Below are 26,209 nucleotides of genomic sequence, written 5' to 3' on the forward strand. Positions count from 1 at the left end.
ATTATGAGAGACGCCGTAGAGGAGGACTCCGGAAATTTTGACCACCTGGGGTTCTTTAACGTGCCACACCATCAAGACGATACGTTTGAGTGTCTCCATGGGTCTATGCACGAGGCTACATCAAAATAACAAAAACCTAGGTACTGTAATCATAATGGAGCGTGATAATGGCTCGAAAAATCTGCCATGTAGCCGGGCATGGTATTTCAAGAAAAGGAACTCGGGTCCAGTGCTTGTGGAAAATAACTTATCTTTTTTAATGAACTGATTCATGAACGACCTTGTCAGTGCGGATGAAGATGTGTGCTGTCTTCTTATTGAAGGCTTCTAAATGTGCCTCCTAATGCCCGTCGATGCTTCTTTCCTTCCTTATGCTGTCGATGCTATTTTACGTGTTGCGGTAACATCTTTATAGTGGAATGCCTCATATTTACTGCTTTGCTGCTATATGTGTTGCGCTGCTATTTAGCAATGCAAAGGAAGGCGAGAGTGAGGTGTTTCGTGAAAGCCCAAAGAGTTCATGGGAATTCTGAAATAAAAAAAAAAGAACAGACACGCTACGGTTAGGAATGAACAAAATAGGCGTGCACGCTGACAAAGAGACACACTGTAGATACAATGATGATTGAAGAAAGGAAATATGCCAAGTAATCAGTAGTTCAATGTTATCGCAAGGAGTGAAACATTATTTGCCTTGAAATATTTCACAGAACGTCCTTGCCAAACTGTAATAATTATTTGCCGCTTTCTTAGCACACAATCTGCCATTTCACGATAAATCAGGAAATACGTACTAAGCATGCCAAAGCAGCAGTTTACGTGTTGGCCTTTCTGATATTAGATTGTAGTATACGCAAGGTGTGAAGGAACCAAAAGTGGAGGCAACTACAGTAGATTGTTAAGTAGCATAACTTGTTTTAAAAAATTCACTGCGTCGAAACAACACAGCCACAACCGTCGTTCGCACATTTGGATTACTAGCCAAGGAAGCCGCCCTGGTAGTCGACATCGTAGCCGTTGCCTCCTGATCCGTGATCCTGGTTTTCGTAGGTGCTTCCTGAGCTGCCCCGTTGGTAGTCGTGTTTGGCGCCGGCATTCAGGAGGAAGCCGAAGCTGTCGCGATCTCCGTAGGTCTGCTCGTGGCCGTAGTCGCGGCGGTGGGAGCCTCCGTGGACACCGTTTCCGTAAACGATTCCGTGGCTTCCCAGCACGACGCGGCGGCCGCTTTTGGCGTGAAAACCGCGAACTAGCACGCCGTAGCCTGGGTTGAAGCGCCCGATTCCCCGTACAGCCGTGTTGCTATGCGGAGCGGGTGCGTTAGCGGGAGCCACAGAGGCCGGCGCCGCTTGCTGTGCCGGGGCAGCTAGGGCGAGACCCAGAAGAGCCAACAAGACAGCGTAGAGCAGCTACAGAAAAAAAAACATCGGAAAATCAGTCTTAATTGAAGAAATATTGTTTAAGTAGGTGTACATAACCTGTGTCGACTTTCGAGTAAAAATAGATTATCATGGAATCTACGTTGTATATGTCCATTGCATCCTTGACCACACGAGTAGCTGGTACTAGAGATAGCAGAGGTTATACACCACCTGACTGAGAAAGGGCACCAAATTACATTTCAGTGGTTGCCCAGTCACTGCGGAATCATCGGCAATGAACGGGCCGATCAAGCTGCCCGCTCAGCCCACACAGAAGATCATAAACTGCGACTACCACTTTCTAGGACAGATGCTGCACGAAAGCTCCGCAGACTTGCTCGCCAGCAAACCACATCGCAATGGAATCAGCCACACTTCAAGCATGCCCGACTGTACTCGCTTGACCCTACGCTAAGTATTCAAGTCCCGTCGAGGCTTTGCCGAGCAGACCAGACCCTGTTATGTAGGCTGTGGTTGGGCGTTGCGTTTACCAACGCCTACGCTTTCCGCATTGGGATGGCCGACACCGCAGCTTGTGGCCACTGTGGCAAAGAGGAAACAATCCAACATATTCTTTGTGACTGCCTAGCGTATAGTAAACAACGACTATGCCTTCGCAAGGAACTCAACAAATTAGATGATCAACCTCTGTCAGAGCAGGGAATTCTTCAGTATCGTCAGGATGCGACTTCACAGAAGAGGGCCCTGAAAGCGCTACTACACTTTTTGCGATCGACCGGCCTTACTGAACGGTTGTAGCTAGGACGCCCTTCCTGTGTGTGTTTTCGTTTTTTTTTATGAGTGCGCGTGCGTTTTTTTTTTCTCTATCTAACCCCTCTTTCTTGCCCCTACTTCCCCGCCCCCAGCGCTGGGTAGCAAACCAGATGCCAATATCTGGTTAACCTCCCGGCCTTTCCTTTCTCTCTCTCTCTCTCTCTCTCTCTCTCTCTCTTAGATCTTTGCTTCATATCACTTGCTGTAGCGTATAGATACAAAATTCGAGCATAGTAGCAATTAGAGTCAACTGCAAATAAAGGCACCCGTGTAGCCAAGTATAATGCGGGGGTTTACTTCATGGCAAATTTTATATTTAAAGCTATTATAACCCCGATTTTTCAATGCGAAACGCCTTATTCAGTTTAATGTAAAACACCATCCATCTACGAGGGCGGGTGCTAATAGATCTTTGTGATATTCAACTGACAACTGACGGCTTTGCGGTCTGCCGCAGTGGGAGGCGCCGATGAGTTCTTCGATAACTCGACACAAGTTCAGACTCGGAAATGCGCAGGTCACGGGATCGAATGCCGGCTGCGGCGGCTGCATTTCCGATGGAAGCGGAAATGTCGTAGGCGCGTGTGCTCAGATTTGGATGCACGTTAAAGAACCCCATGTGGTCGAAATTTCCGGAGCTCTCCCCTACGGCGTCTCTCATAATCATATGGTGGTTTTGGGACGGTGAACCCCACATAATAATCTATCAATAAAGACTCGGAAATGAGCACTGAAAGCTATAAATGACACTGCATGGCGGAAAGACGCCTTAAGGAGACCCTGTACCGAAGTGGAGAGACCAGTCAGACACGATACGAAAAACGGTAGGAACGGGAAGACGGAAAATGAGATGAAGAAAAATGCCCGAACAGAGGCTGTGTGCTTTAACCGACGTCTTGAAAAGTGGACTTGTCTTCTTCAATGCTAGAAAAACCTTGAAGTCTTGAAGAAAAGTCCACTTGTCGAAACGTCAGCCCAAGCGCACAGCACCTGTTTACGATTTTTTTTCCGTCTGAGTAATATATATCCCAATGAAAAAAGACATAACGAAGTGATGCGATTCTAACAAAAGCTTCTGTCACGACGATTGGTCGTACTGCTATGACAAAAGATGATGACGAGCCTTACGCGAACTGTAACTCTGCGTAGTGTAGACGGTGGCGTACAGTGCCGAAATAAGTTAACCCGGCAACGTAGAATACAAAGCGGAAAGCGGCTTACACTCGTTCCTAATCATGTTGCTAATTTGCATTCGCATAACCTTTACTGACGGGTGCGTTTCGTAAGCGTGTAAGAATACGTCGCTGTCACAAAAAAATCTAACCATCTGGACTGCTAGACAAATACTTCTGTTTAACTGAACTGATATGGGGCATAAAAATAAATAAAGCCGTACGTTCTATTCCTTTGTTCGAACGGGAAAAGCGCATAAGCTTCGAATTTCAAGACGAAATGTGATCTCGTGAAAGAATCCCCACGTCAACTTATCCTAACACCGCTCAAATACAACCACCCAAAAGTCTGTGATCTACTTGCAGGCTATGAAGTCTCAGTGAACCGACAGCTGCTTATCTGCCACGAACTGTCCCTTAACACGAACCACTACCTAAATTATTGACGCTAATAAACCGCCCCAAGCCACGCATGCGAGATGTAGTCTTCACTCTCATATGAGTGTGGCAGCTTGGGCTAGTTGGTATGACATGACGATAGTTAAAGCGCGAAAAAAGAACGACGACAAAGAGACAAGAAGGACACAAAGGACACGAGCGCTAACTTCCAACTCGGAAGTGTCCTTCTTGTCTCTTTGTCATCGTTCCGTTCTCGCGCTATAACTATCGTCTTCACTTTCAGTGACAAATCAGTACAATCAGACAAGAGCACATGATGACGGTATTACATCCAAACAAGAATAAGCCCGTATTGACCTTCCCTATCCTGCTTTACCCATCTGCCTTCGCCCTTACTGCCATCAACGTTTTCGGAAAACGTCGCTGCCATCAGCGACAAATCGGAGCCCAAGCGACACACCTATAGCTCGTATTAACGGTCGTGTGCAAAACAGTGTCAACCTCATAAGCGTGCGTACGGGATAAGGGAGAGGAGGCGGCCGCCCCCCTCAGTCACATAAGAGTGGGAGCGCCAAGTCAGCTATACATTGATATAATAGGGAGGTGGCATTACGACATGGGGGGGTGGGGGTGGAGGGTGTATATTAGTCTATGCAATGAAATAAGGAGTGGAAAAGTTCTGCGCTCAGCCCCCCTTCCCCCCTCCCTGAAAGGAAACCCTGTGAACGCTTACGGTGAACCTCGGCTCAGTTAGAATGAAGCTATATTAGCTGCTTACCAGGCGGCTCATGTCAGTGGTGGTGTCAGCTCTGGATTGTAGCGGGGCAGCGGTGGAAAGCCGCTTTTTATAACGAGACCCGTGGAGTGGCCGGCCCACGCGCTGCAAGCGAGAGGACTGCAGCGGGCTGTCTTACTTGGCCGGAGAGGGAACCGTGCGTACGGCGACTCGTAGTGCCGCGTCCGGTGCAACAACCCTCTCGAAAGCGAAATCACCCGGGAACGAGCGCTGAACGAATGCAGCGGTGAGTGGACCAAGTGTGCACTGGGCTTGCACGAGATGTCGGGAGGGGGCAACGCTGCTGGTTGTCGGCCGTGACCATAAGTGCGGCTGGAGGCTATACGGAGACGGCTGATTTCGCAGAAAACCCAACCTCCGTGATTCGGCCAGGTCTCCTGCAGTGTGAAAGCAGACGACCCGTGTGCATGCAGTCACCGAGCAGGTAAGAGAGCGAGCGGAAACAGGCGATGAGACGATTAAGAAAAAACTCTTAACGACGAAAAGGGGGGCAAACTTCGTGGAGTCAAGATGGCGCCCGACTCGCGCTACTCCGGGAGAGAAAAAAGTGGGCGAGAGAAATCAACGAACAGTTACGAGAGAAGACGTGAAGCGAGCACAGACTTCAACTGAAGACGAATAAACGAGGAGTTACTAGGGCTACGTTTCGAGATAGCTTACGTACCAAATGAAGCGGTGGGAGGCGGGGGGGGGGGGGGTAGAGGTCACCTTTAAATAGTTCCTTGCTGAGCTTTTTTTTTTTTGCCGAATTCTCACCTACGGGTCACTCTTAAGTTCAATGCTACGCCTGAAGAAGTGGCGCTCGCTCATTAAGCCGTGTGGTTCCTTCTGAATCACCGGGTGATGAGTGTGTCGGGGGCACTGTTTTCCATGCACAAACGTGGCGTGGCTAAAACGCACGGCGGATAATAAATGAGATCGCTGCATGCGCAGTTCGTTCGGAGAGGCTCTGTTGCAAATGACCGCTTCGAAGGTCAAGAAACGTTTTCAAGGTACAAACAAGCCTGCTTAGGACAGTATTTCGCGACTTAAAGCCGTTCGTTCGTGTGCAAAAAAAAAAAAGCACGCTAATAGTGGATTTCTAATCAGGGTGCGTGTACGCGCGTCACGCAACTAAATGCGCCTTCCATAAGCTTAAAAACCTGTAACAAAGATAGAAAATTCAGCGTAAGTCAAGTTTACTCTTTAATATTTTTTTCTTTGTGTACATGCTGAGTAAGCCTACTACAAATATCTCATTACGTTTCACAATGAAATAAATTCTTCAGATAGAAGAAGCGCAGAAAACCGAAGCTATTGACACTAGCATTCTTTTTTTATAACTGCTGCGCTTCAAAGGCTGTCTTGAAGATTCCAACCACTCCCCCCGTCACATGGAGGAATACGGCTCAGACAGCGACCATGCAAGGCAGAAGCAGGAGATGCATTTCAGTATAGAAGCGGCCGCTTGCGATTTCCTTTGCATGTGAAATCGTTTCCTGGTGATAAAAGGGAAAGCAACACGAACACGTGGCACTGACGCCTACACACGCCTCCAGTTTTATCGACGTCGCAAACATCTTCCGCACCATGGATACATGTGTGACAACGTCCGCGTTGAGTCAGCTATGTCACGCCGTCAGCTAGTCGATTCTTCTGTAATGCATTAACAGCTATTTCGAGCAGTGCTCGCCTGATAGTCAAAACGTGTGTTTAGAAATTCCCCCTTTTAGAACTAAAATAACAAAACTGAGTGCCAATTTTCAATGTCACAATACAAATACTCAAAGCTGTTTAGCAGCCTTTTCTTGCTGATTTCTCCCAGCATCATTATAATGCATCAGCAACTGAGAAGCCACAAGGAGCATGTGAAGCTACGCGCTCGCACAGCCATAAATAAATAGCTACGAACGTATTTAGCGCGACGAAGTATAACACAACAGAATTGCAACGTTTCACAGCGCGTGGATTGAGCCCGATGAAAGAGAAGACACACAGATCGCCGAACATGCAACTGGCTTTTATTTTTCTGCCACGGCAATTTTCACAAGAAAAAGAACAAAAAATTAAGACGAGCTATACAAAAATGCAGACTAAGAAACAACAACCCATCGTCGATATCACATGTTCTCCGATAAAAGTTCGTTTTATTTGGTCCAAAAACCAAGCTAAGCACATTTTATCACGTTTCAAGATTTTTTAGGCTTTTCTTTAGGATTTTTTTACATGCGAGCACATGTTTGTGACTGAAAATAGGCAGGCACCCAAAATTCCGACCATGAATTCTGAAGTGCCCATCGATAGCCACATGTCTACATAGTACCTGCGTTTCTTAAGACGTTCATTAAGGCACCGTCACGTGTGGTGGACCTACTCACTGAGACAAGATAGTGGTATGAAATAGACTGCGCCTTCTTCACACGCAATCATCATTATGCTTGGTGGGACAAACTCTTCGGGGTCTTGCGTCGAAGTACAACTGACGGCAAAAATCAAGAAGCTTTTCGGGGATTGAAGCAACATTATTAATAATATTGGTTATTATTTTAATAATATATATATATATATATATATATATATATATATATATATATATATATATATATATATATATAATGTGGGGTTTAACGTTCTAAAACCACCATATCCTTATGAGAGACGCCGTAGTGGAAGGCTCCGGAAATTACGACCACCTGAGATTCTTCAACGAGCACCCAAATCTGAGCACACGGATTAAATCGCCCCTGCAATGTCATCTAATAGAAAAAAAAAAAACTGGCCGTGGAAAGATGCACGAACGCGAGAACCAGCAGAACCGCTCTTCACGGGCTTGAGATTCCCGGTATGGCCCAAATTCACCGTTCGCTGCGGGAACTATACACCGAGTGCGTTAGCGCTGTCGCACCTGTTTATTTTGTGGGCGTACTCGAGTAGCTCACTGCGGAAGTGCCGATACTGGCCGGGATCGCGGCACGGGACAACAACAGAGTGGGAGTCGCTTCACGTTATCTACAGCCTTTCGTCTCCCCCATCTCTCTCCCATGCGCAGGGTAGCGAACCGGCTGCTTGTAGGCTGGTTAACCTCCTTGCTGTTCTTTTCCTCCCTCCTTCCTTCCTAGATATCAGAAACGACTATAAGAACCAAGTGGACTGCTGGCTGTTGCGACGACCTCTGAAGAGAGTGCATTATCCAAAATTCATCCAGAACTGCTCCCTAAAGCGAGTAGCGGCATTTCAAAGAAGACGGTAGATTAGCAGAAGCCAGCCACCACTTCTAAAGAGTTTGATTACGCTGATATTGTACATAGTCTCGTTGTTATACTGAATGTAGCCGACGTTTCGTGCTATAAGAGGCAAAGCAAGCCCGCAAAGCAAGCCCGCACTTCGGCATTACACTCTTTCATGCGGAAAGCTGTTGTGCTCCGTTTCTTTCAAGGAACCACTGGTCGCTGCCTTCGGTGTCTATACTAATCTTGTCTCATGCAACTTTGCATTTATGTACCCACCATTAATGGCCACTTTTCGGGCTGCGCGTGGAAGGTTTTTGCTATACCTGAACTACCATACATGTACCCTCGCGTGCCCGTTTTCCCTTCTCATGGCTTCAAAACGATGACTTTCAAATGTTTTTCTCAGATTTCATGCGCCACGCGTATAGCTAATGTTGCACTGCGACTTACGCGGGATTCCAATGATGCTAGCGAGCACGTTTGCGCATGTGCAAAAAGCCAACGCGTTTTATGGAAGATTGGATTAATATTGGATGTGCTTGCCGAAATTGCTGTTTGTATTTGTTGCCTAGGATGAAGGATTCTCGCGAATTATTCAGTACAATCGTTGCCGGCTTGATTGTTGCCTCCTTCACCACCACGAGCATGTGAACAATGGTATCGACGGTGATATCAAAAACTTAAACACGGTTTCTGGTTGCCTTCAATATTAGGAGCCGATAAGTCTTGCAAAACGGAAATAAACTCCCACGCGTGAGCGACTTTAGGACGACTAACTCCCACACACCAACCAATATCTTTTATTATTTCTTATTTCTCCGACCACGCCGGAGAGATCGGCCCACGTGTTCGTGGAGCGAAGCAGTAGAGGACGAAGAGAGTGGATTGCGGTTTGTAATGATGAGAATTATTGATCACGACATACACTTTACGCTGAGCTAGGACAACTTTTCTGTTAAAGAAATCGGGATGCTACTGAGCCGCTCAGCTAGTCCAACAAAAGCAATCGAAAAAAAGCGACCGTTTAATCAAAGTGTCAGGTCTGCGCTGTTTTTAGTAGCAATGCTCCTTAAGCTAGCCGTGACTCATGCAGCCTATCAGGTACGTGCCATCTGGCCTACCGGAAAACTGTCATCATCATCATCATCACGAATTTACTTGCCACGAAAACTGTGGCATTTCCACTTCTCAGCACTGGTCAACTAAAAACGAACAAAAAGGCAGTCCTAACAAATGGCTGTGAAGCAACGGCTGGTGAGCTGAAGACCCCGAGTACGTACGAGAGAATTATAGGTAGTGAAAAAGGGCAATGGCCGCTCCGAGGAAACCCTGAACCAATGGAAGGCCTACGCCAACAACGACTTGCCCGTAAATTTGCGAGAAGTGCAAACGCTTGGTTTCAGCGCGAGCTTCTGTTTCTGTAGTTTGTACGTCCATGTAGCGTCTGAGACTGTATGTGGTCCTACTGTCCACGCCCAGAAACAACCTTTCATTACCTATAACATTCAAAAGTAACCAATTTAGTCTTCAGAACTATCCTGCTACGCTGTTACGAACCTCTCACAGCCTTTGTAAGCGTAGCCAATCATTTTGCGTCGGAAAGAAAACATGGATATAGAAATGCAGCGCTCCGCTCAGAAGACAATCATTTCTTTTCAGCGAATCATGACTGATCGAAGATGTTCGATGAAAATGCAGGAATTCTTCTTCATCGTGATTACAGCTGCAGGGCTCTTGAAAAGAAGGAAGTGAACCAGGGTTGTATTTCAGGTTGGCTTCGACGCTCAGAGTAGGCGCCAAACACCGGGAACCCTCTAGCATGCCGTTAAAGTCAACCAGCACATAAACGAAGTGGGCATCGTGAGACACCTCAACCCTAGAGTACGCATTCGTCGTGTGCAATATCGTTACCTTTGAAATGATCCGGCTGTCTCCCTGCGATAGCATACGCTCGTGAATATTTTCGATGGCCAGTTCATACCTCGCGCCCCCATGCATTCCCCTCCACGTAGGTCTATGCCTGGATTGCTTACTTAACAACTTTACGTGACAGTAAAGGTTCCAAGGTCCTCGATCAGTAACGGCGTACTGCGGGTAATCCTCCGAGGAAAGTTTTCGCATGTCTTTCAGAACAGCAGCTGGCAGGTTGGTAAAGTAATGCATCTTGCCGGATGTCATCACTGTCTCAGAACAGGGCGAAGGAGACGACGTGCTCGCTTCCACTGTGTGATCATCCCGGGAGGTCTCTCGTTGCGACGAGGTCGAATGACTTGGTACTGCAACTTGAGCTACCTCTGACGTTGCAGGTGCCGCGACATCGTGCTGAATCACGGCCGACCTCGAGTCACGGCTCCTGATATGTTTATTCAGCTCATTCAGTCGACTCGGAATCCCAAGAAGCAGCTGTTCGTGATTGGCATCCCTCAACAGTGTCTTAACTTCTTCGAGAGCAGCCGTCACATCTCGAAACGTCAGTGCTCTAGATTCCGATGAGATGTTCTCTGTGAGCGCGGGAGAAGCAGGGGTACTACATCCGGCAACGTAGTGAGTTGACAGTTCCCTGTGTAGGACTTCTTCACCACACCGCATACACTCAACGGCGTGGAACCCGCATTCGTTCTCGTAGTGTCGCAGCATGTCTTCCACAGCTCCCTCATACTGGCAGCCGTGTGCCTCGTTCCAACAGTGTACCTACATATGAACAAGAAAAAAAGTACAGTGTTTCCTGAGCGCCAAAGAAAATTTATAATATGGGTACATACCAACCCGCCCAGCTATCTGTTGTACTACACAGTCCATTTACTAAATTACCGTAATGTATTTGTACAAAGCCACAAAGCCACTTTATTGGCGTAATGGTGTATTGAAGTAACACGGTGTCCTTGTAATGCAGGAAGGCACTGAAGGATGCTAGACAGTCGTCAAAAAATAATGAATGAAAAATTCGATATTAATCGAATATTTTCACTATTCAAACAATGTTGTATAATAAAATGCACATTCGCTTACTCGAGATAATCAGGTCATAGTCGAATGTGTGGTTACAGTCACGAATACTCGATAGAGTAACAAGATTACAAATGCTACGGCATGCGTAAATCATATTCACTGCATAATCCGTGACGCAGAAGGCATAAGGTGGGCGACCACTGCAGTTGCTAATGATGAATAAGTAATCCAAAATTCAAGACAGCTATTGGCTTTATTCCTCTGTGGTTTGTACTGCGAGAACTGAACGTTCCCATTTGCCTGTTATTAGCCTGTTGACATTATCACTTTCCCATACCTTGCCACAATGGAGAGGTAATTCTCGATAAACTCTAATTGTTAAAGTGTTTCCCCATCTGTTGACGTTTAATTTCACAATTCCTAACTTTCGTTTTTGATTTTCGTAGCGCAGCCCTGGTGCCTCAGGAAGCTTTTTAGGACAACTCTGCGATACGTCTATTCTACATTTTGTCTATACTTCAACCTCAGTACACCTTTTTAATGGCCTGTGACTATTCTTCGCATATCACACAACACAATCGAACTACTAGCTTAGAAGTGTGGCAGCTTGGGCCAGTTGGTATAACATGACGATAGGTATAGCGTGCGAACAGAACGACAACACAGAGACGAGTCCTCCGTGTCCTTCTTATCTCTGTGTGTGTCGTCGTTCTGTTCTCGCGCTATAACTATCGTCAGAACTACTAACTTTTTTTGCGCAACTGTTTTCTAGACGACACAGGGACTACGATTTGAACACAGGGAATACGATTGAAATGTAGCAGATGAAGTGCAATTTGAAGGCTTACATCACTGCCTTCAATCAATACAACTAGTTAACTAAAACATGCAATTGCCACTAATACTAGTTTTCTATGCCCCTAGAGTAAAAGAACGAGCAAGTACTCCTCTAATTTGATTGATACTCTGAATTTTTCATACCGTTGTGGTAATTTCAATTGGGCTTTCAAAGGTTGCAGCAGCTCTAAACTCCGAAGTATATAGCGTTGTAGCAAAATATAGCATAGAGCGCGAACTGTAACGCGATCACAAAAACCAACGATTTCACTTAGTACTAAAACTAAAATCTCTCATCATTCATGACTCAGTATAATCAAGTACCGCGAGAACAACCATGGCCTTATGCGTTCTCTTGTTCTTGCGCTCCGTTTACTTGCCCCTCAAACAAAACATTAAGTTTGGGCAATTAAGTACAGGCTCGTTCACTCCGAGGGTGAACGCGACACAGCGTGGCCATCTTGGCGTGGCTGCGCTTCGCAGATAACAGCGAAGCGACGCGTGTGCAAAGAGACTGGGCATTATTAGACACTAGAGAGTTTTAGTACTGCGGAATGGTGCTACGTACGCATCACGCAAGCGCCTTGCGTTACGTGGCGTCGTTTGCTACTAATCGGCTTTTAGTACGCCGTAGTACCGGCGTACGTAACAAGCGTGAAGCGTGTTGCACCATCTGGTAGATCAAAATAGAAGCACGTGTTGTTGACAGCCAATGTGAGCCAATCCAAGTGTTATAGCCAGATTATGGCCATATTTTAAGCCACAGAGCCGGTCGGTGCTTGCCTTCGGTGCCGCCATTTTGCAAAACGAAGTCTCGCGCTGTCGCGAACTTGTTCGAGAGCGGCGCGATCACCTCATACGTACGCACGCACGCATCTCATGCGTGCGTACGTAGCGGCTGCGTACGTAACGCGATACGTGCGCGTTGTGGTCTGCGCATGCGCACTACACAGAACGTGGCGTCCTTACGTACGCAACGCCGCCACGTACGGAGCGTACGCAGTACTAAAACTCTCTACTTTTAATTGGGCGTACGTAAGGAGTCTACGTACACGGCACGATGCGTTGCATACGCTGCATGAGAAGCGCCCGAACACACTTTTAGTTCACCGTATTGACCGTACCAAGATACGTTTGGTTCAAGAAGATGTACGTTATTAGAAATTAAGCAACCTTTAGGTGCTTTTCAGCGCACTCTTGCGGTAGCGTCCGTCATAATGGCCAGTAGCATCCAAGCCAAGGCGAATCATTTTGGATCAATGGTTCACGTCGGTTTGTTCCGGATGCCTAAACGGATCACTAGTTTGTACTTCTGATAGCAGCGTGACATCGTCCCTCAAAGTAAAATATACTCGATTTGGGCGCGGCTTTGTTGTTCTGTGCATTCGACGCCATCGCTGCCATTTGTGCTATCTGGTTCCTATTTCAATCGAGATATCGCGAGAGCGTCACGCCGCGTACGCTCCCGCCTCGTCACGTTTACGCACGCCGCGTTTTTTTTTTTCGGCGTATGCGCTCATCCATGGAGTAGATACGTTACGTACTGCGCCTGCGCACTTCTCTCTCTTAGCCACGTTACGTACGTAGGCTCGTTTACGTAAGCCCAACTAAAAGTAGAGAGTTTTAGAACTGCGTACGCTACGTACGTGGCGGCGTTGCGTACGTAAGGACGCCACGTTCTGCGTAGTGAGCATGCGCAGACCGCAACGCGCACGTATCGCGTCACGTACGCAGCCGCTACGTACACACGCATGAGATGCGTGCGTGCGTACGTCTGAGGTGATCGCGCTGCTCTCGAACAAGTTCGCGACAGCGCGAGACTTCGTTTTGCAAAATGGCGGCATCGAAGGCAAGCATAAACCGGCTCTGTGGCTTAAAATATGGCCATAATTGGCTATAACACTTGGATTGGCTCACATTGGCTGTCAACAACACGTGCTTCTATTTTGATCTACCAGATGGCGCAACACGCTTGTCGCTCGTTACGTACGCGGGTACTACGGCGTACCAAAAGCCGATTAGTGGCAAACGACGCCACGTAACGCAAGGCGCTTGCGTGATGCGTACGTAGCACCATTTCGAAGTACTAAAACTCTCTAGTGTGTATTGATGCGTAAAGTAAGACTGGTGCACTCTAGCGCTGCAATAGCCAAGCCGCGCCACCCTGCGTCGCTTCGCGTTGATGCGTGGACGTGCACTGGCCCTCCGTCGAGTAGTCCCATGCATTTTACATCGTGCCCAGCCTAACTGTGGACGAGGCTGCACGTGAATTTGACATTCGGAATCACGAGTTTCACATTGTTTGGTTCAAAAACATCCTGCAATGAAATTTTCCTAGAAACGTGAATGAACTGCTGCATATTGTCTAGAGGACGAGGAGCGACATTATCGTCATCGGGGATTAGCGTAGTGCATTGGGAATAAAGAAGAGGTGGGTGGGCGGGCTTCGCTATGGGCACAGCGGCTCGTCTTTTCCTCAACATTTTGGTGCCGAAACCCGGGATCGAACCAGGGACCTTTATATGTGGAGGGAAGGAGGAGCCACCGGGCCCATAGCGAAGTCCACCTCTCCTTTAATCCCAATGCACTGCTCTAATCTCCTATGATGATAATGGCGCTCCTCGTTCTCTGCACAGTTTGCAACATGAACAATCACATGAACAATTTTCAAAGGAACGACAAATACCGCTTCCTCACCTTCAAGGCGTTGAATTTCGTGGCAGGGAAGTCAAGAACAAAGAGCTTAGCCTCCTCGAATGGCTCTTGATCCAAGGGACAGCACCCCCCACTGTAATTGGCTGCGTGGCACGATTGGCACAGAGTGTGCGCGCACGGCAGCGCCAGCATCCGCTCGGGAATCATGCGACAGAGATCGCATACGAGCAGACTGGGCACATCGTCGACAAAGCGAGTCGGTCGCCAGTTGACGCCGGCGACGGCGTGGTCGCGAAAACGGTGCACTCGTCCGAGATCCGGCATGTTTGCTCTGCGCAAGCGAATGCTTCGCTGGCACAAGACCGGCCCCGATATCCTATCACCGAGCTAATCTCTCTGCTCGGTGGTCGCGTGCACTTCTACTGTCGCGTAGCAACAAGGAGATATAAAACGGCCCATTCTCTTGCGATAGCGTACAGCGTATCACGTATTGCGGGTACTATTCCTCTGCAGTGCATTCATTCCGTTCGGTGGTGTAATGCCTTTAAATACGACCCATTTCTTAGCATACCATAGGAACCTTGACTCTATCTATCTATCTATCTATCTATCTATCTATCTATCTATCTATCTATCTATCTATCTATCTATCTATCTATCTATCTATCTATCTATCTATCTATCTATCTATCTATCTATCTATCTATCTATCTATCTATCTATCTATCTATCTATCTATCTATCTATCTATCTATCTATCTATCTATCTATCTATCTATCTATCTATCTATCTATCTATCTATCTATCTATCTATCTATCTATCTATCTATCTATCTATCTATCTATCTATCTATCTATCTATCTATCTATCTATAGATCCTACGTTGGGGCACAACCATCGTGGACAACCCTTTACAAGGCACCACCTTGGCACCAGTATACTCAAAGTACCTGGTAAGTTTGAAGTATGCGCACAACTGCTCAAGATAAGCGGACGTTGATTCGGCATTTTAAGCCTGGCGCAAAGAAAAAAAAGAATAAGAGTGCAGCATAGGGTACTTGCCACCTCCTTCGTACTACCCGCGGGTTTTATGTCCGCGGGTTGTAGAATGTCCGGGAATATTTTGTTTTCTTTTTTCTTCTGAAGGTGTTGTCAAGTGGTAGGCCGAGGAAGACAATATTTCTAAGCGAATCCAAGTGAAATAAATATTAGAGGATTATTGTAGTAAACAGAGGGTTGTATATACGTCACGATAAAATTAGTCCAACTGCTGCTTTGAACAGGTTTATGCGATTGAATATAACAAACTTCCCGCAGAGACCATAATGGCAAAACCTATTTTCAGAAATTATTATTTGACAGACGGGCCTATATACTTTTGTAATTTTGTATATTTTTGTATATTTTGCATAGGCTTTGTATATTTTTGACAGATAGGCTGTTATATATTTTATTTCTCTTCGTGATGATCGAGCGTAACTATACGCTAGCGCACACGAGGCATGAACTTTTGAAAGCGAGTAGACATGAGTTACAGACTTCCTTGGTGGCCACATAGTTCTAAAAAAAAATCAAGCGCCGGTGAGTGAACAGAAAAGCGGGCGTACACAAAGCGAAGCTCTTCGAGGTACGCTCGACCTGTGCGTGCTTGTACGTGCCACTTTCCGATAATTGATCTTCTGCGGATCGTCCACTTATCGGTGGTCAGCAGTTTCCGGCATGGTAGGCGCACCTTTATCAGGGTCTCTTTGTCATTTCTCATGGCCATATTCCATTATCGGCTTCCGCAGTTGTATTACACTCTTCCACATCTGGCCATTGCTTTTACCTGTAGCAACCGATGCGGGGCGGTGCTAAGCAAAGGCTTTACGTGGGTCCAAGCTCCGGCATGGGGGAAAGAAAATCTAGGAGAGAGCCTTGCGCGATGCGACAGAAAGAACAACAAGCGGTAGGTCATGCACGCGTCTCAAGCCACGGAGGAAGGAAAAAAAAAAGAAAGTAGGGAGCATTACGTCACACGAATGAAGCCCACCTCGTCGGCCCAACACGTGATCAGAACGTCAGGGCGTGCGGTTGGCTTTAGTACTCACGGCGGCGTTCCATTTTCGAAACTCCTGTGCGAGCCGACCGGTCTGCGCCGAACAAGCGTGGAGGAGGACAAGAACAACAAGAGAGAAGGCAGGGAGGTTAACCAGGCACATGCCCGGTTTGCTACCCTACGCTGGGAGAATGGGGCATAAAGATGACAGAGAGAGAGAGGAAAGAGAAGAGAAAGAGAGAGAAAAAAGTATGCTTTGATTTAAAGCTACCGGGTGCCTCACCGATGACTCGGCAAGTCTTGTTGCTTAGAAACCGTAATGTTCGCGATGCGCGCGTAACCAGATCGGAACGTTTTAAGATTATCTGGATGGTTCTTGGTCATTCGGCGTGGTTTGCGCAAGGCACAACGCACAGTGTAACGGGGCGATAACAAAACAGGTTGAAAGAGTGTCCCAAGTGCCCTCACTCAAAAAAGCATCATTGCGAGACTTAAACAGAAGATGAAAGTTGAATTATATGTGGGGTTTAACGTCCCAAAGCTAACGTAGGATTATGAGAGACGCTGTAGTGGAGGGCTGCGGAAACTTCGATCACCTGATGTTCTTTATTGTGCATCCAAATCTGAGCACACGGGACTGCAACACAGACGTTCGATGTGAATGTAAGAAAGTAAGCAATAAGTACAAGCAATAAATCACAATAATTAAGCAACAAAAATGCAGCCCCCTTTTTCGTTTAAGGGGCCCTGTGACACATGCCAAGCGCGTTGTTTTCATTGCTTCGTCTCGAAGTGCGGAGTCATTGAGTTTCTCACAATCATACCTAGAGGGAAATCTAGCGCTATTGAGCTGCTGAATGCAAGAAAATGAAGAGATATGTGAGCCTCAAACCTGACTTGGATTTGTGTACCTTAAAGACGCGTCTGGCTTTACGTTAAAATTCTCAATTTTTTTTACTAAAAGAGCACGTGATAAGCTATTTATTTTTTGGCATTGCGCAGAAAGGTGTAGTATTTGACACTAGTACCTGCTACGTTGATGTACAATTTTACGAAGCGCAATAAATAACCAACGGCCACAAAACTTGGCAGGGAGACGACAAAGCAACCGTTCTTTTCGCCACTTTTATGTCATATGTTTGTTTCCTTCGCCGTTTGGTTGTGCCATCACGGTGAGTGTAGTTTTATTTTAAAATATATTACACGTGAATGAGATCCGCCTCTAAAGATTTTGTTTTAGAGATGCATTATTTACGCAGTCGTATTCACTTTTGAGCTTAAGCCTCACTCAACAACAGCCAACGCAAGCCTCGCCGACACATATGTATACCATCATTCCCAGAACTCCAACATCGCCCTTTAAGAAATTCGCACAGACGGTGGCGCCACTCTTTCCTCTGGGTATTTGTACGGAAGTCTATGTGTGGAGTGCACCGACATTGGTGCGCGAGCGGCAACGCTAAAAACAAAACTGTTATAATCTAGAGCAACATACAATGGTTAGTAATCTTATTAACACAGCTGTTATAATAGTTCTACAGATGACCCACCACGTGTGTCTCAATGAGTGAGACAAATCGGATGTTTTTGTGATCAGAATTCCGATGCTTCATCACGTGGTAGTGGTGACATAGGTCGAGCGTTTTGATTAGTTCAACGCGAGTAATTGCACGTAGTATTCATACGGTCCGAGATTGGTCATGATAGTATACACTAACAATTATAAAATCACTTTTTATACTTCCTCGACACAAACGAATTTGTTTTTTTTTAATATAAGTGTACAAAAATTCCGAAACGGCGCTATGAGTGGCTATGCAAGCTGTGCAATAGACACCACGGTGCGGGTCATCCGGTGCATCTTGTGAGGCGGGCGGGGATCAGCAGCGGCCTTTGACTTCAGCGAGAGAAGGAAATGCGGTAGCGAACATTTTTTTTTTTCACGTCGTCGGCGGGGGTTTGGAAGTTGCAAGGCTGAGCTATCGTTACCATGCACCAAACTTAATCAATCTTCTTGCGTTCATCTCAGTACTCGGCACTGCACGAATTACAATTGTACAGAGTGCAGATCAACGTTAGTGCAGACGAAAAAGCGTCACAGAATCCCACGACATGAACGACTTCAGGGCGTGCACTGCATAGTTGAGAGTTTGTAAGCCATCGTGTGGCTTCTGTCACGTGGTTCCAAACAGGACTGTGCTGTGTGCATGCTCGCGCGTTCTATGCCAAGCGCGCCACGCAGCTCAAGAATGTGGTTGGTGCTGTCCCTTGAATCAAGATCTGTTCGAGGAATGATTGCGTCAGCTATGATCTGCAACGAAAACAGCGATCGCATTTGAGGGGATAAAATGCTTTCTGGTCTTTATTTTAGAAAATAGTTCAATTACTTCTTTGGTTCCTCTGCGCATCTGCAGCCATATCAGTTTAAGGCTGGTCTTCGCATGCCGGCAAACTGTAATACTTATTAACCATCTCGGAAACACATAACAAATGAGGCAATGCATCCAGGGGGAGGTACAGAAGATCCAGTACGAGAGCATAAACCTGAGCATTGTTGGCAGTGACCGAAAGCTGCAAAAAGTTTTAGAATCGAAAGATAGTTTCTATGCACTGTGAGAAAAAAATATGAATATATGTTAGCTTTGAACAACGTTGTCAAAAGGCAGCACGCAGGATATTCAGCTTATATTGGTGACGACCACTCAATTCTTGGGTTTACAAGATGGCGCAGCACTAACAAAAGCGCACTGTCGAATGAACATGCTTCGATGCATAGTGAGACTAAACGGACTATCTATCACACGCAATCTATATACTTTGATAGATAGATAGATAGATAGATAGATAGATAGATAGATAGATAGATAGATAGATAGATAGATAGATAGATAGATAGATAGATAGATAGATAGATAGATAGATAGATGAACAGATGGCAGCTGTACTCCTCCTCCTATCACAAAGAATATTTTTCCTCACCTTCGCGAACAAAGATATGACGTAGACATGTCAAACCGGATATGTTCGATTTTTTTCTCTTTCCTTCTTTTGCCTCTAAGGTTCATTGCTGATACGAAGCGCAAGAATGCGAGTTTCCGGAAGGCTTTAAAATAATGCTTTGACACTTCGAGAATGAATGCTCATTTCACACCATGGATCGAGTGTTGCCGACGTGGTGAGGAAGTGCTGCACAGGGGACGGCAAACGCACTACGTAGCCGGATGCAGTGCCACTGTTTCAGCTGCACGCACAGAGAACGAAACCTCACTGGCATGTAGATCATTGACACTTCAAGACGTGACGGCGGTGCTTGAAGAACTGAAGAGGATGTTGAGGGACGCCAACCACGAGCAGCTTACCCTTCAGACTCAAATGAATTATCTGATTGAACAGAGCAGGAACCAAACTTTTAGGGCGGCCATTATCGTTCAGGATGCCGCGCCACCTGCAACGTCATCAATGTCTCATTTGGCGGCACCAAGTCGTTTCGTATTGTAGCGAGAAAGTCTCGGCAAGATCTGAATGAAGATTCAAGAACGCTTTCCACAATCCGGTCATGCTTGAAGATATATAGGGTGGAAGCGTCCAGAGGCGGAACCCCTTGTGGACCTGCCGGAAGAAGTTATGAACACCATACAAAAAATATCCGCAAAATATTACCCGCTGCATGTCGTTGCCCATATCTAGTGTGGCGTTGAATATCATTAAGAGTTAACCGGATCGTTCTCCACTGGAGCTACTTGGAGGGAAGTGCTTGGTACCGTGAGTTATGTTCTAACTCTCGAAAACGTTCACCTGTACGAGTAGGAATACTCCAGTTGCAGATTTGTGGAAATAGCAGTGTTACACATGAGGGCCGCGTACTTTGCAGTTGAAGTCAACTCTGAACGTGATTTTCGTTTTGATATATTTGTATACATTAGCTTTCATGGGATGCGTGATGAGTATGGTGGCCCGACGCCTGTTTTTGCTGCCAAAGTATACATTTTGACAACGGGGCAAATCATTTCAATGCATACGTATGAATAGGCAAGTAATTGTAATAACGATAGAGTTTCATGGGCACATTCACGCCAAGTATGTCTTTCTTCCGTGACGCGATGGAGTGTTCTGTTTGACGGAGTAAAGCTGGATATCGAGCTTCGTCATGAAGAAGAACGCGTGGGTGGACACTCGGGTGCCTAGAGTTTCGGTTATATTGGCGAGTGTTTTATGCCTGTTTTTGTGATGATTTGTTATAAAGGAATTTATTTTAGAGCGCCAGATATATGTGAAACGTAGTCTGTTGTTTGATTGCATGCACACTGTTTGTTTGTTTGTTTGTTTCTCTGGACTCATGGCTCACATCCACTCAGGGGGGCGGGCCAAGAAAGCGTAGTGCATTTTATTCTGTGAGCAATATAACCATGTGTAATGAATTTGTATTATAATATGACTAATGTAAGGAAAACCACATAAAACGATCAAACAAAAAATATAAAAGTCTATTTGATAAATTTTGAGATGCACACTGCACTGCCTAACCTCTTTTTGATTTGATGTGCGTGGGATGCCAACTGAGATGAAGTTGTCATCAAAGTTCCAGATTCTGAATTAAGCACTTGGTTCATATTTTTCATTGCATTTTTAAATAATCTTGAGAACATTGTTGTCATTCAGCTCTAGTTTTTAAAGATTTCTGTTCGTTTTTTTCTGGTATCTTTTCTTTTTTTTATTTTATTCCTTTAAGCCCACTAGGTGAATAAATAAATGTAAAATAAATAAAGAAATAATAAATAAATTGCAAGAGTGTGCGTAACTATAAACGAAAGCACATATTTACTTTTAAACAGGGGGTCTGGGGCAGTAGTCTATGTCAGGAATAATGCACGTTTGCACTGCAGGTTGAACGTTCTAGCAGCTAACTTATTTTGCTCACGGTTCGTCCTATGTCAGCGGGGTGTACACGAGTGTTTCCTCTACACTAAAGCGGCGGCGCTCAAGGTCACCTCTGCGGTAATTTCAACAATGCTCACTAGATGGCACGCCGCCACCCAAGACATAGTGCCTTCTGAAGGACAATAGTTGGGCCGCGAAAGTGTTTAGTATTTGTATAGGAAGAGCGTGGACACAGAGTGCAAAAAAATAACTAGGAGGCTCACTAGTAAATATACGGCTGGTAGTGTGGGCAAAATGGCAACAAGGAGCATTAATCGAAAAATCAGAGAGACGTAGTGGATTTATTGAATGACAGCGATGGATAGAAGCTGGCTTTCAGTAACTACAGAAGGGGCAAAAATGAAATAAAGAGGGAGAAGTTTTATGATAATTCAAGGGGAAGCGACTTACTGTTCAAAGCGACGTCTAGTTACCTTAAAACGCATTGTCCTAAAGCGAGATTCAATAAAGAATAACAACAATTTACTTGCTGTGGGGTGTTAAGAAAACGATGGAACTTGTTGTGATTGAATGCGGCGGTATACACCCAGGTATATGTGCGGGTACAAGCCTAAATGAGGCTTTGTGTTTCGGGGACAAACGTGGAAAGCTGAACACGTCTGTGATTGAAGCAAGAAAGAGACGGTTAGAGTGCTGGTGGCAGAAAAGTTGAGATAAATGACAGAAATAGTGGGAAAATAAGGTCATTCTACCTGAACAGGCAGAAAGTTGAAACATGAATGTATTCTTCTTTGTTATACTACCATCAATATAATCGAAATAGATAAGGCATTTGGAGCACACAAAAATAAAGATTTCCTTTCGTTTTTTTTTCTTGCGAGCCTGGTGGAAAGATGTCCTCACCCAGTTATAATGGGGATGAGAATTTATTTACAGCGCAACACCTGTAAAAACAGGACAGGGAAGGAGCAAAAGAGAAAGAAAAGACGGCGCTGTGCCTCTTTCGCTCTTTCCCTGTACTGTGTTTTCTGGTGTTGCGCTGAAAAGGAGTTCATGATGGATCCTAACAAACTGGCCAAACTTACCGTCATTAGAGGGACGCTCATAGCATCCATTGATCTGTGGGTTTTCGATGGCCCGCGCACTCACCTCATCGAAGTTGTTTTGAAAGAAAGGAAAGTAAAGAGAAATTTGATTGATATGTGTGGTTTAACGTCCCAAAACCACTATATGATTATGAGAGACGCCGTAGTGGAGAGCTCCGGAAATTTTGACCACCTGGGGTTCTTTAACGTGCACCCAAATCTGAGCACACGGGCCTACAACATTTCCGCCTCCATCGGAAATGCATACGCCGCAGCCGGTAATCGAACCCGCGACCTGCGGGTCAGCAGCCGAGTACCTTAGCCACTAGACCACCGCGGCGGGGCAAGTAAAGAGAAGAGTGTCTCGTCTTAACTGTCTCTCTTTCAGGATCATCTCAGCAATGCCACACGGGGGATTCGTAGTGGGGGCGAGAAAAAAAAAATGTCCAAGACAGGGGTAAAGAGAAGGGTGTCAGTGGTGTTTGATCTGGGTGCGCGCAAACGAGCAGCGCCTTCGAGTCAGGAGGAAAAAAAAGCCAGGCCTGCGCGGAAGGTGCCGTACAGTCACAGCGAAAGCTATAAGAGCGGCCTTCAGAGCCTTTTCCAAACACTCATTGGGTAACTACTGCGAGCACAGAGAGAGAGAGAATAAAATGAGGGAAAAGCAGGGAGGTTAACCAGAAAATGGAGCATCCGGTTTGCTACCCTGCACTAGGGGAAGGGGGAATGGGGAAGAGAGATTGGAAAGAAAGCGAAGAGGGAAACAGACGCGCGCGAAAAAAAAGAGGGGGGGGGAGCTGGGGTGCTACAGTCTATACAATAGGCCGCTGCCACGCAAAAAGTTCAGTAGGGCCTTCACTGATTTTCTGTGAGCACACAAATCATGTCGTCTTTCCAGCACTGATTGTTCAGACAAAGGTCTGTCGTCAAGGCGAGCTAACGCAGCAGCTAGTTGCCGTCTTTGCACGCTGTAACGAGGGCAGTGACAGAGAACGAGCTCTATAGTTTCATCGCTGCCGCAATGACCGCAAGCAGCACTGTCTTCCATGCCGATTCGGAAGGCGAAAGCTTTGGTAAAGGCGACACCAAGCCATAGTCGGCAAAGCACCGTTGTCTCGAGTCGGGAGAGTCCAGACGGAGGCCGGAGTCGACGAGACGTGTCCAGTCTACGCAGTCGCGTGTGCCGTAAGCACTCAGTGTTCCACAGAGATTTTAATTCTGCATCAGCGATTTTTCGGATGGTCATTGCAGCATCAGTCCTTGAAAATGGTATAGATTTTTCTTCACCATCTTCGTGTGCTGATCGGGCAGCTGCATCGGCATGTTCGTTGCCCAATATGCCGCAGTGACTTGGAATCCACTGAAACGTGATTCTGTGTCCTTCGTCGAAGAGGTGGTGAAGCAGCTCTCTAATTTCCAGCACTAGTTGTTCATGAGGTCCCCGGCGTAAGGCGAATGTCATACACTCTAGTGCTGCCTTAGAGTCCGTGAACACGCTCCATTTCTTGGCTTCTTGGTGTTTAATGACTTGAATTGCGCTACGTAGAGCAGCAAGTTCCGCAGCTGTCGATGATGTCTGGTGGGACAAACGAAACTTCACCGTTGTCGCTGTTGCAGGAAAGATCACCGACCCTGCAGACCCATCCACTTTAGTTGAAGCGTCAGTATACAGATGAGTATGGTCACTGTATTTCTCATATAACAAGAGAAGAGAAAGCTGCTTTAGCGCTGGAGATGAGAGCCGGGCTTTTGACCCTATGCCTGGAACCGTGAGTTCCACATGTGCACAGGTCATACTGTGCACATGTGGAACTCACGTGCATACTCCATGGGGGAGTTGAAATCCTCGATGGAGTTGTATATCCCGCAGGAATGTGTGTGCGATATGACAAGACTGTCTGGCAGAATGAGGCACGAGGCCGGGCTTCTGGCAGTGAAGCTAGATGATGGGCAGGGGCACGAGTAAGATGCCTCACGTGTGCTTTGAGCACTTCCATCATGATATGCGTCTTCAGCGGGTAGTCATTAGCGATCTCGATTGTCTCAGCTGATGATGAACATCGCGGTAGCCCCAGACAAACTCGCAGAGCCATGGCCTGGATGCTTTCGAGAGTACGAATGTTGGTTCTACAGATGTTGGTCAACACAGGCAAACTGTAGCGCAAATAGCCAAGAAAAAGCGTCTTGTACAATTGCATCATTGCATGTACTGAAGTCCCCCAGGTTTTTCCTCCGAGATACTTGAATAAGTTAGCAATTTCTGTCAGCCTCTTCTTCAAGTGGGCCACATGTGGGCCCCAGCAGAGGTCTCTATCAATGAATACGCCTAGAAATCTGTGCGTCTTGACATACGGTATGACTTGGCCATCGATTGATATAGCGTATGGTCTCATTGGCTTTCGACTAAAAGCAATCAATGCACATTTCGCTGGCGAGATTTTCAGACCCTGGTCCTTGAGGTACAATGATACCAACGTCCCAGCTTTCTGAAGTCTTGCGCGTACCTGAGGCCTTGTCACGCCAGATGTCCAGACGCAGATGTCGTCAGCGTACACGGATAACTTGACCACACTTGGTAATCGTTCTACAAGACCAATGAGAACGAGGTTGAAGAGGGTTGGACTCAAGACGCCACCTTGCGGGACTCCACGATGCGTTGGGTGTTGGGAAGTTGGACCATCTGCAGTGTTCACAAACAAGGTCCGCCCTTGTAAATAGCTGCGTGTACAACAATACAGTTGCCCGCCTAGGCCCACTGACTCAATGGCTTCGAGGATGGCGTCATGTAGAACGTTGTCGTATGCTCCTTTTACGTCAAGGAACATGGCTGCAGATAGTCGTTTACCTGCCTTTTGTTGCTGGACATATGTGACAAGATCTATAACATTGTCGATCGAACATCGGTGACGGCGAAAACCAGCCATGGCCTTCGGATATATCTCATAGTATTCCAGGTACCATTCAAGCCTGGCCAAGATCATTCTCTCCATTACCTTTCCAACGCAACTTGAGAGTGCGATAGGTCGGTAAGAGGCAATGTCCAGGGGAGATTTGCCAGGCTTAAGGATCGGTACCAAGCGGCTAATCTTCCAATCTTGCGGAACGACGCCAGCTTGCCAGGAATTGTTGAAGATGTTAAGGAGTGCTTCTCGTGCCCGTTTACCAAGGTTGCACAGCATCTTGTATAAGATGTAATCCGGGCCAGTTGACGCCGACTTTTACATAAGACGAGCGCCGCATCGAGCTCCTGTGATGTAAACGGTAGATCCATGCGTGGGTCCCGTGAGTGAGGGATTTGATTCACTGTATGTAGGCTTGTGTACGCTGTCTGGCCCACGGTCATAGCGCAGAAATCTTCTGCTACCTCAATTTCATGCCGGCGATGAAAAAGTGCAAGGGCTTTGAAAGGAAAACGCTGCTCTGGAACAGAACGTAGGCCTCGCACAATTCTCCATATCTGAGACAGTGGTTTATGAGGATCAAGCGACGCACAAAATTTCCTCCATCGTTGGGTGTCTAATTTGTCAAGGTGCCGTTGTATCTTCTTTTGGATGCGCCGGGCTGTCCGTAGATCGTCTGTGGAATTGGTGCGTCGGTATCGTCTTTCGGCACGACGGCGTATCGCACGAAGTCGCTCCAGCTCAAGGTCATATTCAGAATACTTCGAAGAGCGTATTATTGTGCGCGTAGTCGCATGTGCAGTTTCCCTAATAGCTTGCTGAAGACCATTGGACAGGCCTTCTTCACAAGCATCCTCAAGTTGAGTCTTGAACACACTCCAATCTATTCTTTGATTTGTGGTAGAGGAGTACGTGTTAGAAATACCTTTGATCTTCAGGTAAGTGGGGATGTGGTCGCTTCCATGTGTTTCAATGTCCAAAAACCACTTTACCCGTGAAGCAAATCGGCGTGAAACAAAGGACAAATCAAGGCAGCTGCTATATGTAGTGCCTCGTAAAAACGTAGGACTGGCATCATTCAGAAGGACGAGACCATG

At 46.4% G+C, this 26,209-nt stretch overlaps 3 protein-coding genes across 3 annotated transcripts in view; 1 reads left to right on the forward strand and 2 right to left on the reverse strand.

Annotated features, from left to right (window-relative positions):
* Positions 1 to 233: 233 nt before the first annotated feature.
* LOC142792338 (uncharacterized) lies at positions 234 to 4,699 on the reverse strand. Its single transcript, XM_075885633.1, has 3 exons — positions 4,542 to 4,699; positions 968 to 1,406; positions 234 to 529 (listed from the first exon to the last, which is right to left on the reverse strand). Exons 1-2 carry the CDS (start codon positions 4,551 to 4,553, stop codon positions 978 to 980), a joined length of 441 nt encoding a protein of 146 aa, XP_075741748.1. The 5' UTR covers positions 4,554 to 4,699; the 3' UTR covers positions 234 to 529; positions 968 to 977.
* Positions 4,700 to 4,855: 156 nt separating this feature from the next.
* The window catches only part of LOC142792336 (uncharacterized), a 74,208-nt gene continuing 52,854 nt past the window's right edge, over positions 4,856 to 26,209 (forward strand). Inside the window, exon 1 of the mRNA XM_075885632.1 lies at positions 4,856 to 4,983. The gene's annotated coding sequence lies outside the window, so the exon portion shown is untranslated. The remainder of the gene's footprint in view (positions 4,984 to 26,209) is intronic.
* On the reverse strand, positions 9,189 to 14,659 carry LOC119187100 (uncharacterized). Its single transcript, XM_075885623.1, has 2 exons — positions 14,252 to 14,659; positions 9,189 to 10,459 (listed from the first exon to the last, which is right to left on the reverse strand). Exons 1-2 carry the CDS (start codon positions 14,531 to 14,533, stop codon positions 9,329 to 9,331), a joined length of 1,413 nt encoding a protein of 470 aa, XP_075741738.1. The 5' UTR covers positions 14,534 to 14,659; the 3' UTR covers positions 9,189 to 9,328.

The sequence above is a fragment of the Rhipicephalus microplus genome, unplaced genomic scaffold (genome assembly GCF_043290135.1).
Source record: "Rhipicephalus microplus isolate Deutch F79 unplaced genomic scaffold, USDA_Rmic scaffold_214, whole genome shotgun sequence".
NCBI lineage: Eukaryota > Metazoa > Arthropoda > Arachnida > Ixodida > Ixodidae > Rhipicephalus > Rhipicephalus microplus.

Excerpts from the sequence above, each read along its gene's own strand:
- LOC119187100 (XM_075885623.1), bottom strand. The coding sequence starts at position 14,533 with ATGCCGGATCTCGGACGAGTGCACCGTTTTCGCGACCACGCCGTCGCC. Across the intron at positions 10,460-14,251 it reads CGAAATTCAACGCCTTGAAG|GTACACTGTTGGAACGAGGC; the intron begins GTGAGGAAGCGG and ends GTTCATATGTAG.